Below are 14,115 nucleotides of genomic sequence, written 5' to 3'. Positions count from 1 at the left end.
TGGTCAACGACACAAACCTGAGCAATCCCATATATAGCCAAAGAAAATTGCGAGTGAGAAAAAAATCATAAATACAGGAAATGGGGAATGTGAAATGGTAGACTCACAAGGGAGCTATCCATGGGCGCAATGGAGCACATAAATGGCAGAAAAAAGTTAACTGAACTGTGGAGCAACAAGAGTGCCTGTATAACATGAAATGTGAGACCTACCGTACCCGCAAAGAAAGAAACGCATCGCCTTTTTATTTTGCTACTGGCATCACGTAGTAACGTGAGAGCTTGTGTTTTTGTGCGAGTTTGGTGTGTTCAGTTAGGTTTTATTTGCAAGTGGCAAATCTGGTAGTGTGTGACCCCTTGTCTTGCATAGTTGTTAATTCAATTCAATTCAAAACTTTATTGCAAACTCAGGGTCCATAACAGACAAAGACAAATAGGTAAAAGACAAACCCCAGACAATACAAAGAGTAAACACAATAAAATAACATAAATGGAACAAGTCAGTGTCTTATAAGAAGGCAGCTATACCAGTGGTCCCATTGCTGGGATTGGTAGCGTGTGGCACTGAATCTTGTCGATGTAATCATCTTGTTGATGATTACATTGTCAGAGTCATTGAGACAGCAAATAAATGTATACATGAGCTGTGAGTTAAGTGTGCGATCCCCTATTTTTCAGCCTTTATTAAAAAAAAAATCTCCAAAATACAGTCAGTAAGTGTGAGATGCCCATTCTTTAATAATGTGTTAGGATTTTCAAAAGTTGTGCAGTTTATACCTAGTTTATGCAAATGCAGCAGACAGGGTGACAGCGGAGGGATGCAGAGTGGCTAGAATGGACTTGATTCTTACAGGCCTAATATGAAAACAAGTATTTATTTAGTGTGCCATGTTGCAAATAGAGCTACTGTTGCACATGCAACAGGAGAAAGTGCACACTGAAGTAATAGGGACACTTAATACTTGTCTAGATTAAAAAAAAAAAAACGGGATCCGGGGAAAGTAGAACAGGCTTTGTCTGGGCTCACAGGGGATAAAAGCTCTGCCACCCTGGACATTAAATGTGAGCACTACAAGTACAAAATTCTTAGAAGCCTTTGTCAAACATTCATTTGTACCAGTACACGCACAACAGACTCTGCTGTTGCATGTTTCAAGGCAGGCAGAGGATGTCACTGACCCAGTTTTAGACTCGCTTTGCCCTCCACCATGTAGCAGTTCAGTATTCGCTTTCATGAGATGCAGAGAAGAGAGTGAGAAAGGGGAGTAGGTGAAAAAAGCCTGTGATTTGGTTCACTAACGCTCGCCAACTGAGCAGAACAGTCTCACTTTTGTCCTCATTTTCCTCTTTCTCACGCATACTGAGGCGCTCCTGTCCACTCACCCTTCACCCTGTGTAGGCGTTAGCGAGAGTTTGCATTTGGTGTAGTGTAAGTCTCAACCCTCTGTTTAATCTCTCCTCCTTCCTCTGGATCTGGACCTCACAACTCCACTCTCTGCATATATCTTGTGTAAAGCTGAACCTGTTTCTGGTACGATCTTACCAAGGCGTCTGACCAGCACACTTGCCAGGTGCTGCTGTTGTCTTCTCTCCTCCTCATCTCATCAGCTCAAAGTTCCACATTACTGTCCAACAGAATTAACTGTTTCTCAAAAGACTTACTGTTGACCACTAATTTATTCGGCTCTTTCAGGATTATGAGCAGGTTTCTATTAGCTGCAGCTAAATGCTTTCACCGGGCTAGGTTGCTTTGCGACCGCTGTGGTAGAAGTACAACAGGAGTTGGACTTGCAGACGTCACAGGAGTCAAGCCATTTGGATGTGAGCTGGGCAGAACTTTCTTTTAAACATTCTCTGAGTTGATGGGGTATAAGTGGCCATTTTGCAGCCGTTACATCGATATCAGTTCCCTGCCTACCACTCGGTGCTGTCAGGATTGCACGCCTCTGCAAGTTGCCATTTGATGATGTCATCGTGCCTGCTTATGGTATGAGTGAGGTGGTAAGACTGCTGGAAAAAGCAGAACCACACACACACTGATGAGACATGAGGTGTAGCACGTACACACGGACCCATGCGTAGACGCACTAACCCACTGCACAAGCCCATTCATTTTAAAAATTCAGATGACGGCAGGGACAGCTGACTAACAATAACAGCCTTTCAACATTGGACAGGAAACCAGGAAACTCTGCAGACAAAAAAGGGGGGAGTGATTCATCTTAAAAAACATGGCGCTATATGTGTTGCAATGAGTTTGAGGGTGATACAAAACCACATAAATTGTTTTAAAATACGCCCCCCCCCCCAAAAAAAAGTAATATGAAAACCACTTTTTAGACTAAATAGCAAAGCAATTTTAATTGTGTAGCACCTTTCGTATACAAAGCAATTCAGAATGCTTTACAAAAGGTATAAGAAGACATTAATGAGAAATACAGAATAAGATGAAGTCATTTTTAAAGAAGAAAAATATGAATGCAAACATTTTTTTTTTGGATAAATTTAATGGTGTTTTTACTGTGTCTCAGCAATTGCATAAGCATTTTTATACAAATGTAAGCATAGAAATAGAAACCAGCTTTCCTGGTCCAAGAATCAATTTTCTGGCAAGTGCTAAAGTACGAAATTCAAAATTTCAACATATGCCTTGAAGGCCAGACTTGAATACGGCTTGTAGAAGTAAAGTTAAACTGCTGACCTGGTGTGTAGATATTCTAACAGCCCTTTGAACCTTGGTTTGTGCCATTAACTATGAACCTTGACATGCTCTTTAGTGTTCTTTAAATGAAAGCGAGACACTGAGCTAAATCCAGTGAAAATGGTTCACAAGCCACTGCACTCAGTCCCACTTTGTTACTGCATGTAAGATTGACCGGGTCCTCTTCGAATAAGATGGCAGACCCAGGCAGAACAATTGACCGGCGTCTCCTCGATCATCCCATTTATAAAGGTCTCCGAGGCACTGTTAGTGAGAAACTTTAAGTGGCAGCTCAGATTCTCATACCGTAGATGCTAAATAATGTTCAAATCTCCTGTTGCTATTGCAGCTCAAGAGCACGCATCTTAATCTGTGAGCATGATAATCTGTGGGCATGGTAATCTGTGGGCATGATTAAAATGTAGACGGTAGAACAGACCTAGTTGGCTTCTTGCCCAAAGAGAGACAGCTTGTGTGTGTGTGTGTGTGTGTGTTTATGTGTGTGTGTGTCTGTGTGTGTGTGTGTGCGCCTATAGAGATGTGTTTATACTTCTCACTTTATGTTGACATGACCAGGTGTGAAGTGGCCAGCTGAATGTCATTCGTTCAGATACCCTCTGATAGAGCAAATGAATGAAAGCCAATTGGCCTTTAAAACATAATTGGCTCATGCCGTGACTTCCAGTGAGCTGTTTTGTTTCATGCATGACTTATCAAAGCTGCTGCTGGCCTCCCAAACTGTGTAATACATTCAGCGGGGAAAAGGATTTTAGCAGCTACTGGAATGTTGATATTTTTACCTTTAAGTGTATGAGATAAGTGAGAGCATTGTTAGAGAAGAAATGAATGGGTTAGAGGATAGCCTGAGTCCAGGTGGCGTGGTGGTCTATTCCGTTGCCTACCAACATGGGGGATTGCCGGTTCGAGTACCCGTGTTACCGCCGGCTTGGTTGGGCATCCCTACAGACACAATTGGCCGTGTCTGCGGGTGGGAAGCCGGATGTGGGTATGTGTTCTGGTCGCTGCACTAGCGCCTCTTCTGTTTGGTCGGGGCACTGGGGGGGGGGGGGATAGCGTGATCCTTCCATGCGCTATGTCTCCCTGGCGAAACTCCTCACTGTCAGGTGAAAAGAAGTGGCCGGCGACTCCACGTGTATCGGAGGAGGCATGTGGCAGTCTGCAGCCCTCCCCAGATTGACTGAGGGGGTGGAGCAGCGACCGGGACAGCTCAGAAAATAGGATAATTGGCCAAGTACAATTGGAGAGAAAAAGAGGATGAAAAAAGCCACAAAAAAAAGCCTGAGAAAGGTGGTGAAAACGACACACAGTTAAGGGACTTTGAGGATGGACATGGGACAGACTCGAGACTGACTCATCACATTTCTCTGGGTCTTTTTTGTCTTCAATTATGTAGTCATAACATTTCTGAATGTGAATTTTATTCATGAAATGGCAGAAAAATCGAAAAAGACCAATATGAGGTTCTCATAGCACTATTGAGCACTGCAAGATGAAAATGTGGAAATCACTTTGAAAGATTAATACAACAAGTGGAGAAATTTTCTGTAGCGGCAAATTTTCAAGACGTTCATTCCTCATGTTAGTAAATGGTGTTATCCCTTGTTGCTGGTGTCTGTAGAGCTGGGGGCTGCCGTTCACCCTCTCCACTTGGCCCCTGCCTCTCTCGCTCTTATAGAAAGAAGGAATGATGGAAGAGGCAGGAGGGGGATAAACCGTTTATGTAATATCTCAGAGAACACTAATCACTGCCCCCTTTGTCTATCGCCAGACCGCAAAAAAGACTGTCACAGCTGATTTGTGTCTCTGTGTGCATGCACAAGTGTCTTGATCCTTGTATGTGTGTGTGTGTGTGTGTGTGTGTGTGTGTGTGTGTGTGTGTGTGTGTGTGTGTGTGTGTGTGTGTGTGTGTGTGTGTGTGTGTGTTGAGTTGATGCAGACTCATTCCATCCCTTGTTTGAGTTGCCTTTTATTTACTTCTTGGCACCGACTTGCATAAAGCATTTCATAGCTTTGAGGCTATGTGTCTGTGCTACACACACACACACACACACACACACACACACACACACACACACACACACACACACACTCACACACACTACTCCTGATTTATGGTTCTGTGTCAATGTGACCGTGGGACTCGGCTGCAGGTTACATCAGTCTCTGTAGCTACGCACGGGGTCTGCCATAGCCTTTGATCAACTCCTCAACATTTTAACTGCATTGAGGCTACACAGGCTACGTGGACATGGCAAGAGCTGTGATTGGTTCATTTGAGCTGCTTTCCTGCTACGCGTTTCCAGTGCCCAGCACCTTGCAGTTCATCCGTCTTTCATATTATCAACAAATTAAAACGCAAATAAACGTGGCCAATTCCCCGTCGTCCTACTTAAACATGTTTAGTGGTCTCACAAAAACCATCTCCTTGTCCTTCTTAATGATGTCAACAAAATAAGCTCTTTTTGGTTATCTAGCAAAGCCATTTCTATTGCAAATCTTCTCTTCGCTGCCTTTGTTTCTAGTGAATGTAGGGGAGTGTGAACGCAGTTTCTTTGTTTGGCGCCTGATTTGTGTGCATGCTATGTTGTAGTATGCATAACATTGCCATCTAGTTTGCGGCATAGCGATAACAATCTATAGTTTTCTTTACATCTTCTACAGTAGTATAAATCATATGCTATGCCATAGGCCCCACCATCACCGCGACCCAGAACCATAGATCTCACCTTAGTTTACCTTGTATGTCGTGTGTGAGTGTGTAGAGGATTATTATGTAGCCCCATAACCACTACAAGTGTGTATTTGTGTCACAATAAGTACTAAAGCAAAGTAGTTCCACTCTAAATTTAGTGTGCTGTACTTGTAAATTCTTGTTGACTGCAATTTGGAAGCTCTTCACCCTAAGCATGACAAGCTACCAAGATGGCCCTTGGTGCTACACAGCCAGACTCTCAACATATTACACAACCAGACAGATCATATTACCAAGGTGGCCCCAACGTCACTGTGTCTGAGAGGAAAACAATGTGTGTAAACTCAAGCATTTTGCATGTCTGTGTTTTTAGGGGCAGACCACAAATGTCTCTGTTTAAGAGTTTTAGTCTTGACACACTTAAGAGGAAAGTGATTCCAACTGCCATTACACTAAAGAGTGGCAATGAGGCACGGCTTACTTGAATGGTGGTGACTTATATACTGGTTCTCTTTAGACAATGCTTGCTGGCTATATAACAATTTCTGTCATCAGTAATAAACTATGATTATAGGTCAATCCTTCTCTTCTTTTCTTCTCTTCTCTTTTCTTCAGTGAATTTATTTAGTCTGTATTTCACTCTCTTGACACTTTTTCTGCTCCCATCCCCCTCCTTTCCAACCTAGGCACTGTCCTCTCCTCAGACGAGCATGTGTGTCTCTTTCCAATGGAATCTCACTCTAGAGTCACGCGCCACCATGCCTCTAGTTTCCTTCCTTAAGTGTTCCACAATGCCCAGTCTATGCAACCAGAGCTTGTACATACTAAATGTACTAAATGTTTTATGTTTGGCACTGTAGCGCCACCTGCTGTTAAGCAGCTGGTTGTCAGTTGTGTGATTTTTTTTAAATTTTTTTAATTTATTTTTAATTGAATAGCTTATTTGTGAACTCGTGTGTCTTGGCCAATTTACAAGTTTCACTGACTATACTGAGTTTGTCCAATAATATACTCACATTCCACATCCGTTGGTCTTTGCTGAAGTCTTATACTACCTACTATGGTTTCCAGTAATGCATCTATTATTTCTACTCTCTTTGGCCCTCCCTTTGCTCTCTTCAGGTCCAATCAGCAGTATCCTTGTGAACAGGTTTGGCAGTCGGCCAATCATCTTACTGGGAGGCTGTTTGTCAGGGGCAGGGCTGATTTCTGCCTCCTTCTGCAACACCGTTCAACAGCTTTACTTCTTCATTGGAGTGGTGGGAGGTCAGCAGTTCACCCATTTCAAGCTTTAATATACCAGATATAGTTTACCCAGTATAGCATTCTAGGTCACATGTGATGAGATATCGCATTAAAAGACATGCATTTTAAGACTCATTCCACCCTCATGGTTGTGTCAGGTCTGGCCTAATTACTTCCACACCCCTCCATCTCTCCTTATGCTTCCCTCCCTATGTTTTCCTCCATTCCTTGCTCCTGTCCCTCATTCTCTATCCAGGTCTGGGACTGGCTTTCAACTTGAATCCGGCCCTCACAATGATTGGTAAATATTTCTTCAAGCGTCGCCCCATCGCCAATGGTATCGCAATGGCTGGCAGCCCAGTCTTCCTGTCCACCTTGGCTCCTCTCAATTCCTGGCTGTTTGATGAGTTCGGCTGGAGGGGGAGCTTCCTCATACTGGGAGGGCTGCTGCTCAACTGCTGTGTGGCTGGCTCCCTCATGCGCCCCATCGGATCCAAACCTCAGCCTGCAAATAGCGACTTGGAGAAGAGCAAGAATATTGCGGCTGATGGTGCAGTTGAGCCACAGCCCAAGAAAACAGTATTGCAAACCATCAATTCCTTCATTGACCTGACACTGTTCAAACACCGTGGCTTCCTGCTCTACCTAATGGGCAACGTCATCATGTTCTTCGGCCTATTTGCACCACTTGTCTTCCTCTCCAACTACGCCAAAAGCAAGGACATCAGCAAGGAGAAGGCAGCCTTCCTTCTATCCATACTGGCCTTTGTTGACATGTTTGCCCGGCCCTCCATGGGCCTCCTAGCCAACACCAAGTGGGTCCGGCCCCGGATACAGTACTTCTTTGCCACCGCAGTCCTCTACAATGGAGTGTGCCATGTACTGGCACCTTTGTCAGTGGACTACACTGGCTTTGTGATCTACGCCATCTTCTTTGGGTTTGCATTTGGCTGGCTGAGCTCAGTTCTGTTTGAGACACTGATGGACCTGGTGGGGGCACAGAGGTTCTCCTCAGCCGTGGGCCTGGTCACTATTGTTGAATGTGCACCTGTGCTTCTGGGGCCACCACTAACAAGTAAGATAGACTCCGTGAAAAGAAAGTTTTTATTTATAATGTCTAAAAAAGTTTTATATATACACACACACACACACACACACACACACGCACAAAACTTTCTACATATATATCTCGAGGCCAGGGTAGAGGGGTATGGTCTGAATGTTGTTAAATTAGACGCTTGGTGACTTTTTCCCTCACTCCCCACCCTCTCCTAAGTAAGGTTCTCTTGATTCAGCTGTTTTTAATCTAACATTTTATTTATTTAATTTTATTCAAGTAAGCAATACAAAGCAATTTAGTGCTAAAAATGTCTTATTCATAACATACCAGTTGCCAAGAGAACTGTTAAATGTTAAATCTGCTGTCTTTCTTTGTCCACTTTCAGGTAGTTTCTATGACTACTACAAGCACTATGACTACACGTACATTACTTGTGGGATCATCCTCATGGTCGCCAGCATCTTCCTCTTCGTGGGAATGGGCATCAACTACCACCTGCTTGACCGTGAGAAGAAAGAAGAAGAGAAGCGAGAGAGGGAGGAGCCCAAGGAGGAGCGCGAATCCATGATAGCCCCTCCTCCACCCTCAGTAGAAGAAGAGGAGAGCAGCACACCAGCCGCTGTCACATTGGACGATGTCACAAAGATGGATGAGGACTCTGTGTAGAGAGTATGGATTGTTTTTCAGGGGAGATGCACACTTAAATACACACAGCAACACACAGTCTTGAGTTACATATGCAGAAGTCTTACACTGCACACAGCAAGAGAGGCTAATATGTATGCTTGCACAAACCCGTGGAGCTCTATACAGCGGCACAGACATGCCATATTCTAGGGACCCTTTTCTGTGACGTTACAATAGCTTCAGTATTGAATGTGCCTTTGGTAAACTCTAGTCCCCCAAAAGCACAAATGCACACATTTTCAGGAGTAGAGGCAGGGGACTGATAGACAGAAAGCCTGAAAGACAATCAATAAGGATTTTACTCTCAGGGGCTTGAGCTGCCGTTATGGTTTACAGACTTGCCCAAACAAAGACACACACACATACACACACGCTCAAAAGCTAATCAAACTTTTTTCTCTGCCTCTGTCTGGAGTCTTCTTGGGTCCAAGTGAGGCCTAGAGACACAGTTTGTTTAATCATAGTACTGAAGACATACATGCTCTCCCCAAAAACTCGCATTGCTTTCCATCTTAATGGCTTGACATTAACATAAACAAAACATCATGTTTCATTAGATATAGCTGCCCGTGCCATTTAAATGTTAAATATTCGGCTATGGTGAGGTAGCAGAGTTATATGAAGGACCAGCAGATCAGTGTTGAAAGTATGGAGAGGGACTTGCAAGTTTTTGTTTTTTGTTTTGATTACAAGTATCTGGGGAGGATAGTGAGAGAGATGCTGTGAAAACAGATATCGCCAATGATAATAACCTGTAGTCAAAAGAGTAAAACAAAAAAGAACGTTTAAATTAAATTGCACAGACTCTCAGAAGAAGCTCGTGACAACAGGACCTGACGGTCTAGTTATTGCAAGAGTATTAAATTTTTAGTCTACTTCTGTGTAGTTAAGAGGTAGAGTTTACCTTTTGCATTTACATTTTACGTGTGTCACCACGTTTGTAGTGTATTATACACACTCCAGCCAAAACGACTCACAATGCACCGTACTGAAACAAATAACGATCACACGACAAAGCTGTCGTGCCTCATGGGTAAGCAGCTGCTGTACAGAAAGCCGAGCATTGCTGTACACAGTGTTAAGTTACACCACACTCTGCTTTGTGTGACAAAAGACAGTCGTTTCACGACATGGGAGGAATGGGTGTGCACATATGGGCTTTGACCTGCCCTGTCGTGCCAAAATAGGAACAAATGTCACTCTGAATAATCACACCCAATCATGATCTTAACTCCATTGATTTCAAAAGTTGGAAAACTCTAGTGTTGTTATAATGAATACATGATAGATTTATAATTTTATGGGCAAAAAAGATCTTTTTCAGACCTGTTTTAGCTAGCTAGCTTTAAAATGACAATCTAACAAGGATCCTTTTTAATGTTTTCGATGCATTTGGGTGAAAGCACGAATGTATGCGTGTTAGAGGAGATAATGTGTCTGTAAATGGAAACTGGGCTAATCTGAAGTCTATGCTTGTCTCTACATTTTTGTCACTTTGTCTTGGTATATTCAGGATTAATCATTTTTAACCATTACATGTTGTTTAACTGTCCCATGTCAAACTATCCAGCATCTGTTGTACATTTGGTAAGAAATGAACAACAGCTACTAAGTGATAGAAACGCGTTCAATAAGGTATTCGATACATTATTTTCCTTGTTTTACCAGTAATTAACAGCAGAGGGCAGTATTGTAAAGCAGACAATGGTGCACACAAGGTATGGGTCTGACAAGTACTGGGCCTCAGTTTATTGGAAAATGGACATTTTACGCAGACTTTTTAAACATGGATGTTTCATTATCTGTATGTTTCTTGTGTGAAAAATGTGGCTCGGCATCAGGATAATTACACAACTCGGTGTAAAAACTCAAACATATCACACAAAACCTCAAATTTATATTGTTATCTATCATTATTATTTTTTAACTTTACATTTAACCAGCCAAACACATCAAAAAAGGGATGTAACCTTTGACATCTGTGACGAGGAAGCTTTTCTTTACGCAATAAACAGCTTAGTCGTTTCGAGGTTTGCTATTGGAAAGTTTCTTTCCATGACAACACCTTCGTCACTTTAACTAATCTCCTTCATCTTTCATGTACTGATATGTAACTTCAGTCCGTTTTCCGATGATATATTTTTCAAATGCAAAATAAACTGTGCTTTTTATTTTCTTCTTTAACCGAACACTGCTATGCTTAGTATTGACAATAACACTTTCCAAATCTCTCACCACATGATATGAACTATGCGCGCTTGTGTCTCCATGAGGCAACCTTTTGGAAGTAATACTTTGCCGAAATGCTCTTTTCCTCTTCAGTCTATCGTACCCTAGAGTCATTGCTCATGTCTGATAACTTTCTCTTTGTTTTATAATGGAAACATAGGTTAGGAAAGGCCATCGTCGCCTACAGGTAAATGAACCCACTCTAGACTATATGTTTACAATGTGGGATTTTTTTTTGGATTTCTTTAGAACTTATCACAGTGATGCCATTTGACTCGGTGAAATTCAGACTCATAACCGTTTCATATTGTTAAGTATGTAACTTGGTTGGTTTCATAGACCAGTGAGTCTATGTTCGCCAGGCCTATTTCAGCTGTAGATAGTCATTTACTAAGGTACTAATGGTACCTGTGGGTGAGTCGTCCTATGGCGTAATTCCTCCTATGCATACCAGTACTGTGCATACCAGTGGTAAGCATCTGTGCCCTGCATAGTTTTAAATTAAAACCCGGTTTGTATCCACTGAGGGTCATTGACAATTAAAGACAAGTGCAATGCTTGAGGTGACTGGGCTAGAGATTAGTAGCAGATGGGATTTACGATTTTAATAATCATATTCAATGTCATTATGATTTACACCAGTATGCAGTTGCTCCTTAGTAGTGGCAATAATTAGCTGAAGTGTTCACTATGTACTGTCCTCTGATTTATGTTGATTTCATCAGATCCCTGGTCTGACAAAATGTGGGAAGATTTTTTTTTTCCAAAATTCACTTTGGACAATTTTAGCTTGTATATTTTTAGTTTTTGAGATATGTATTCCAATTTTTTGGTTGGGAGGGCAAAGAAAAATCTCGAAGAATCGGAACAAAACCATTTCATTGAGACACTTTAGATTTTGTTGTTTTGCAGTGTACAAGTGGCTGAAAAATGGTATTTTGCTCTAGCACCTTTTTTATTTCTCAAAAAAAAAGAACAAATTGTACTGAGTATATGTAAAAGAAGATTTTTACCAGTGATATTTCGAACTGTGATGTTTTATGTTTGTACGCGTGAAGCCTTGTTTGTACGACTGGTGAGAGATTGAATAAACCTTTTTTAAAACACCTGTTTTTTTTTATTGGTCCCCCCCCCCCCCACTTTTTTTCCTCCCCAATTATACCTGTCCAATTACCCCACTCTTCCGAGCCACCCTGGTCGCTGCTCCACCCCCTCTGCCGATCTGGGGAGGGCTGCAGACTACCATATGCCTCCTCTGATACATGTGGAGTTGCCAGCTGCTTCTTTTCACCTGGCAGTGAGGAGTTTCACCAGGGGGACATAGCGCGTGAGAGGATCACGCTATTTCCCCGTGCCCCACCCGATCAGAGGAGGCGCTAGTGCAGCGACCAGGACACATACCCACATCCGGCTTCCCACCCGCAGACACGGCCAATGTGTCGGCAGGGATGCCTGACCAAGCCGGAGGTAACGGGGATTTGAACCAGCGATTCCCATGTTGGCAGGCAACAGAATAGACCGCTACATTACCTGGATGCCCCAAACACCTGCGTTTTTGTCCACTATGTCAAAAAAAAAAAAAAAAGGCAGGACAAAGGCGAAGGGTGTAGTTTCTAAGTTAGCAGCAGATGTGGAAAATTTTATTCACAAAATGTATAAACCTTATTACACTCATCCCTCTAAACTAACTGCATCTTTTCAAGAATGGTTAACTGTTCACACATGCAATACAGTTTTCTCACATTCTACAAACTTAAGTCGACAAGAGTCAAGAGCACAATTTGAAGAATTTGAATTTAAGCAATCACACCGTGAGTTTGTGTGTGTGTGTGTGTGTGTCACATGATTTGAGAGAATAAATCACGAACGGGTTGACGTGAGATTGCACGTGCTGCACTATAACTATCAGGTTCAGTAGCTGGAGGTGTGTGTTGTCGTTGAGTCGTTCGGTACGGACCCTCGTCGCTGTGCGTTTGTGCGACAGAGCAGCAGCAGGCGGAGCTCTGGAGAGACGCTGCTGGAGAAGGCAGAGTAGATCCAGGGGTTGGTGCAGGAGTTCAGACTGGCCAGCAGCATCAGCAGGGTGAACACAGCACCTTGACACACACACACACACACACACACACACACACACACACACACACACACACACACAGTGGAGAATGACTGCCTGTAGGTGACGAGAGCAGCAGTGGATGAGAGGTTTGAAAGGTGGGCTTGTAAATGGAGGGTTGTTAAATATCGACGCAGCTGAGAAAAAAAAATGAACGGGTAGTAAATGAAAACAACTCTTCGGTCCCTGATTACCAAACCATTTAAATCTTGTGCCAGTGTGGCTGTTCAGTAGCCAACAGCAGAAGAATGATTACTGGGCAGCCACCAAACGATTCGAAAGGGGGTCCCGGGGCATTTTGGGATTAACATGCTGTGAATTTCAAGAAAGCAATTAATATGCATACATTTTAAATGGGAATATAGTTGCTCACAACATGATGTTTAAATAGTGCATTTTCATAGTGCCTTTTGGCAATTTTTTGCTAGAGTTATTTCAGACTGAAGTGTGTGTGTGTGTGTGTGTGTGGGTGGGTGGTGAACCTGAAACCACCTACCTCATGGGGACATTTTATGGGTCCCCATGACAAAAAGGGTCTATTTTAGGGTTAGGACTTGGCATTAGGGTTAAGGTTAGAATTAGGATTAGGTTAAGATTAGGGTTCAGGTTAAGGTTAAGGTTAGGCATGTAGTTGTGATGGTTAAAGTTAGGGTTAAGGGCTAGGGAATGAATGTAGTCAATGAGGCATCCCCAAAAGTATAGGGTGACATTGTGTGTGTGTGTGTTGCTCCTGTGTACCATCCTGCGGAGGGTTGGGGTCCCAGGCAGCCCATAGCTGGACACTGAAGAAAGGAGCCCAGCAGAGCGAGTAAACCAACACAATGACCAGCGTCATCCTAACTGTCTTTGACATGGCTGCTGATACGCCACCGCCGTGGGCCGGGAGGGGCGGGGCCAGTGCTGTGGGGCAAACAGTGGAGGGCACTGAAGGCTCAGGGAGCATGTCAGCTTGCAGCTCACCTGAAAGAGAGAGAGGTTTTCAATTTGCTTGCATTTTTTAAAGGTGATGGTACAGAGGTCGACTGACTTGTTTCCTTAATTCTTTTCCCTAAGATAGAGTTGGACGACTGAGATGAATCACTTTTTGAGAGGGTGATGCATCCTCCTTTCATGACCCTTTAAACAGTCTTCTGAAGAGACGAGACCTACTGAACGTGAATTCTTTCAAATCTGTGCAGTTTTTGTGAAACTGAAGGGGGGGGGTTCCTCTTTAAAGTCATTCAAGTGTGAATAGAAACTAAAGATTTGTTAACGGGACCAGCTCTCTTTCTCTGTGACATCGAAACCACAAATCTTAATTAGAGGCTACTAGAAAATCCTCTAGGTTTAGAAGCTGTGTCACTCAGACATGTTGGACGTGTTGTGTCC

General features: G+C 43.0%; 2 protein-coding genes across 2 annotated transcripts in view; one reads left to right on the top strand and one right to left on the bottom strand.

Moving 5' to 3' along the window:
* Positions 1 to 11,734, top strand: part of LOC130108307 (monocarboxylate transporter 1-like) — a 40,594-nt gene extending 28,860 nt beyond the window's left edge. The window contains exons 3-5 of the mRNA XM_056275201.1: positions 6,536 to 6,679; positions 6,915 to 7,733; positions 8,104 to 11,734. Coding sequence (XP_056131176.1) covers positions 6,536 to 6,679; positions 6,915 to 7,733; positions 8,104 to 8,384 — 1,244 coding nt within the window. The 3' untranslated portion in view covers positions 8,385 to 11,734. The remainder of the gene's footprint in view (positions 1 to 6,535; positions 6,680 to 6,914; positions 7,734 to 8,103) is intronic.
* An 811-nt stretch (positions 11,735 to 12,545) lies between these two features.
* The window catches only part of avpr2ab (arginine vasopressin receptor 2a, duplicate b), a 21,891-nt gene continuing 20,321 nt past the window's right edge, over positions 12,546 to 14,115 (bottom strand). The window contains exons 5-6 of the mRNA XM_056298998.1: positions 13,486 to 13,707; positions 12,546 to 12,730 (exon numbers count right to left, since the gene is read on the bottom strand). Of these exons, the coding sequence (XP_056154973.1) occupies positions 12,546 to 12,730; positions 13,486 to 13,707 (407 nt within the window). The remainder of the gene's footprint in view (positions 12,731 to 13,485; positions 13,708 to 14,115) is intronic.

Source organism: Lampris incognitus, chromosome 2, assembly GCF_029633865.1.
Source record: "Lampris incognitus isolate fLamInc1 chromosome 2, fLamInc1.hap2, whole genome shotgun sequence".
In the NCBI taxonomy this organism is placed as follows: Eukaryota; Metazoa; Chordata; class Actinopteri; order Lampriformes; family Lampridae; genus Lampris; species Lampris incognitus.
The sequence above is the reverse complement of the archived record's forward strand: the minus strand, read 5'-3'. Positions and strand labels throughout refer to the sequence as shown.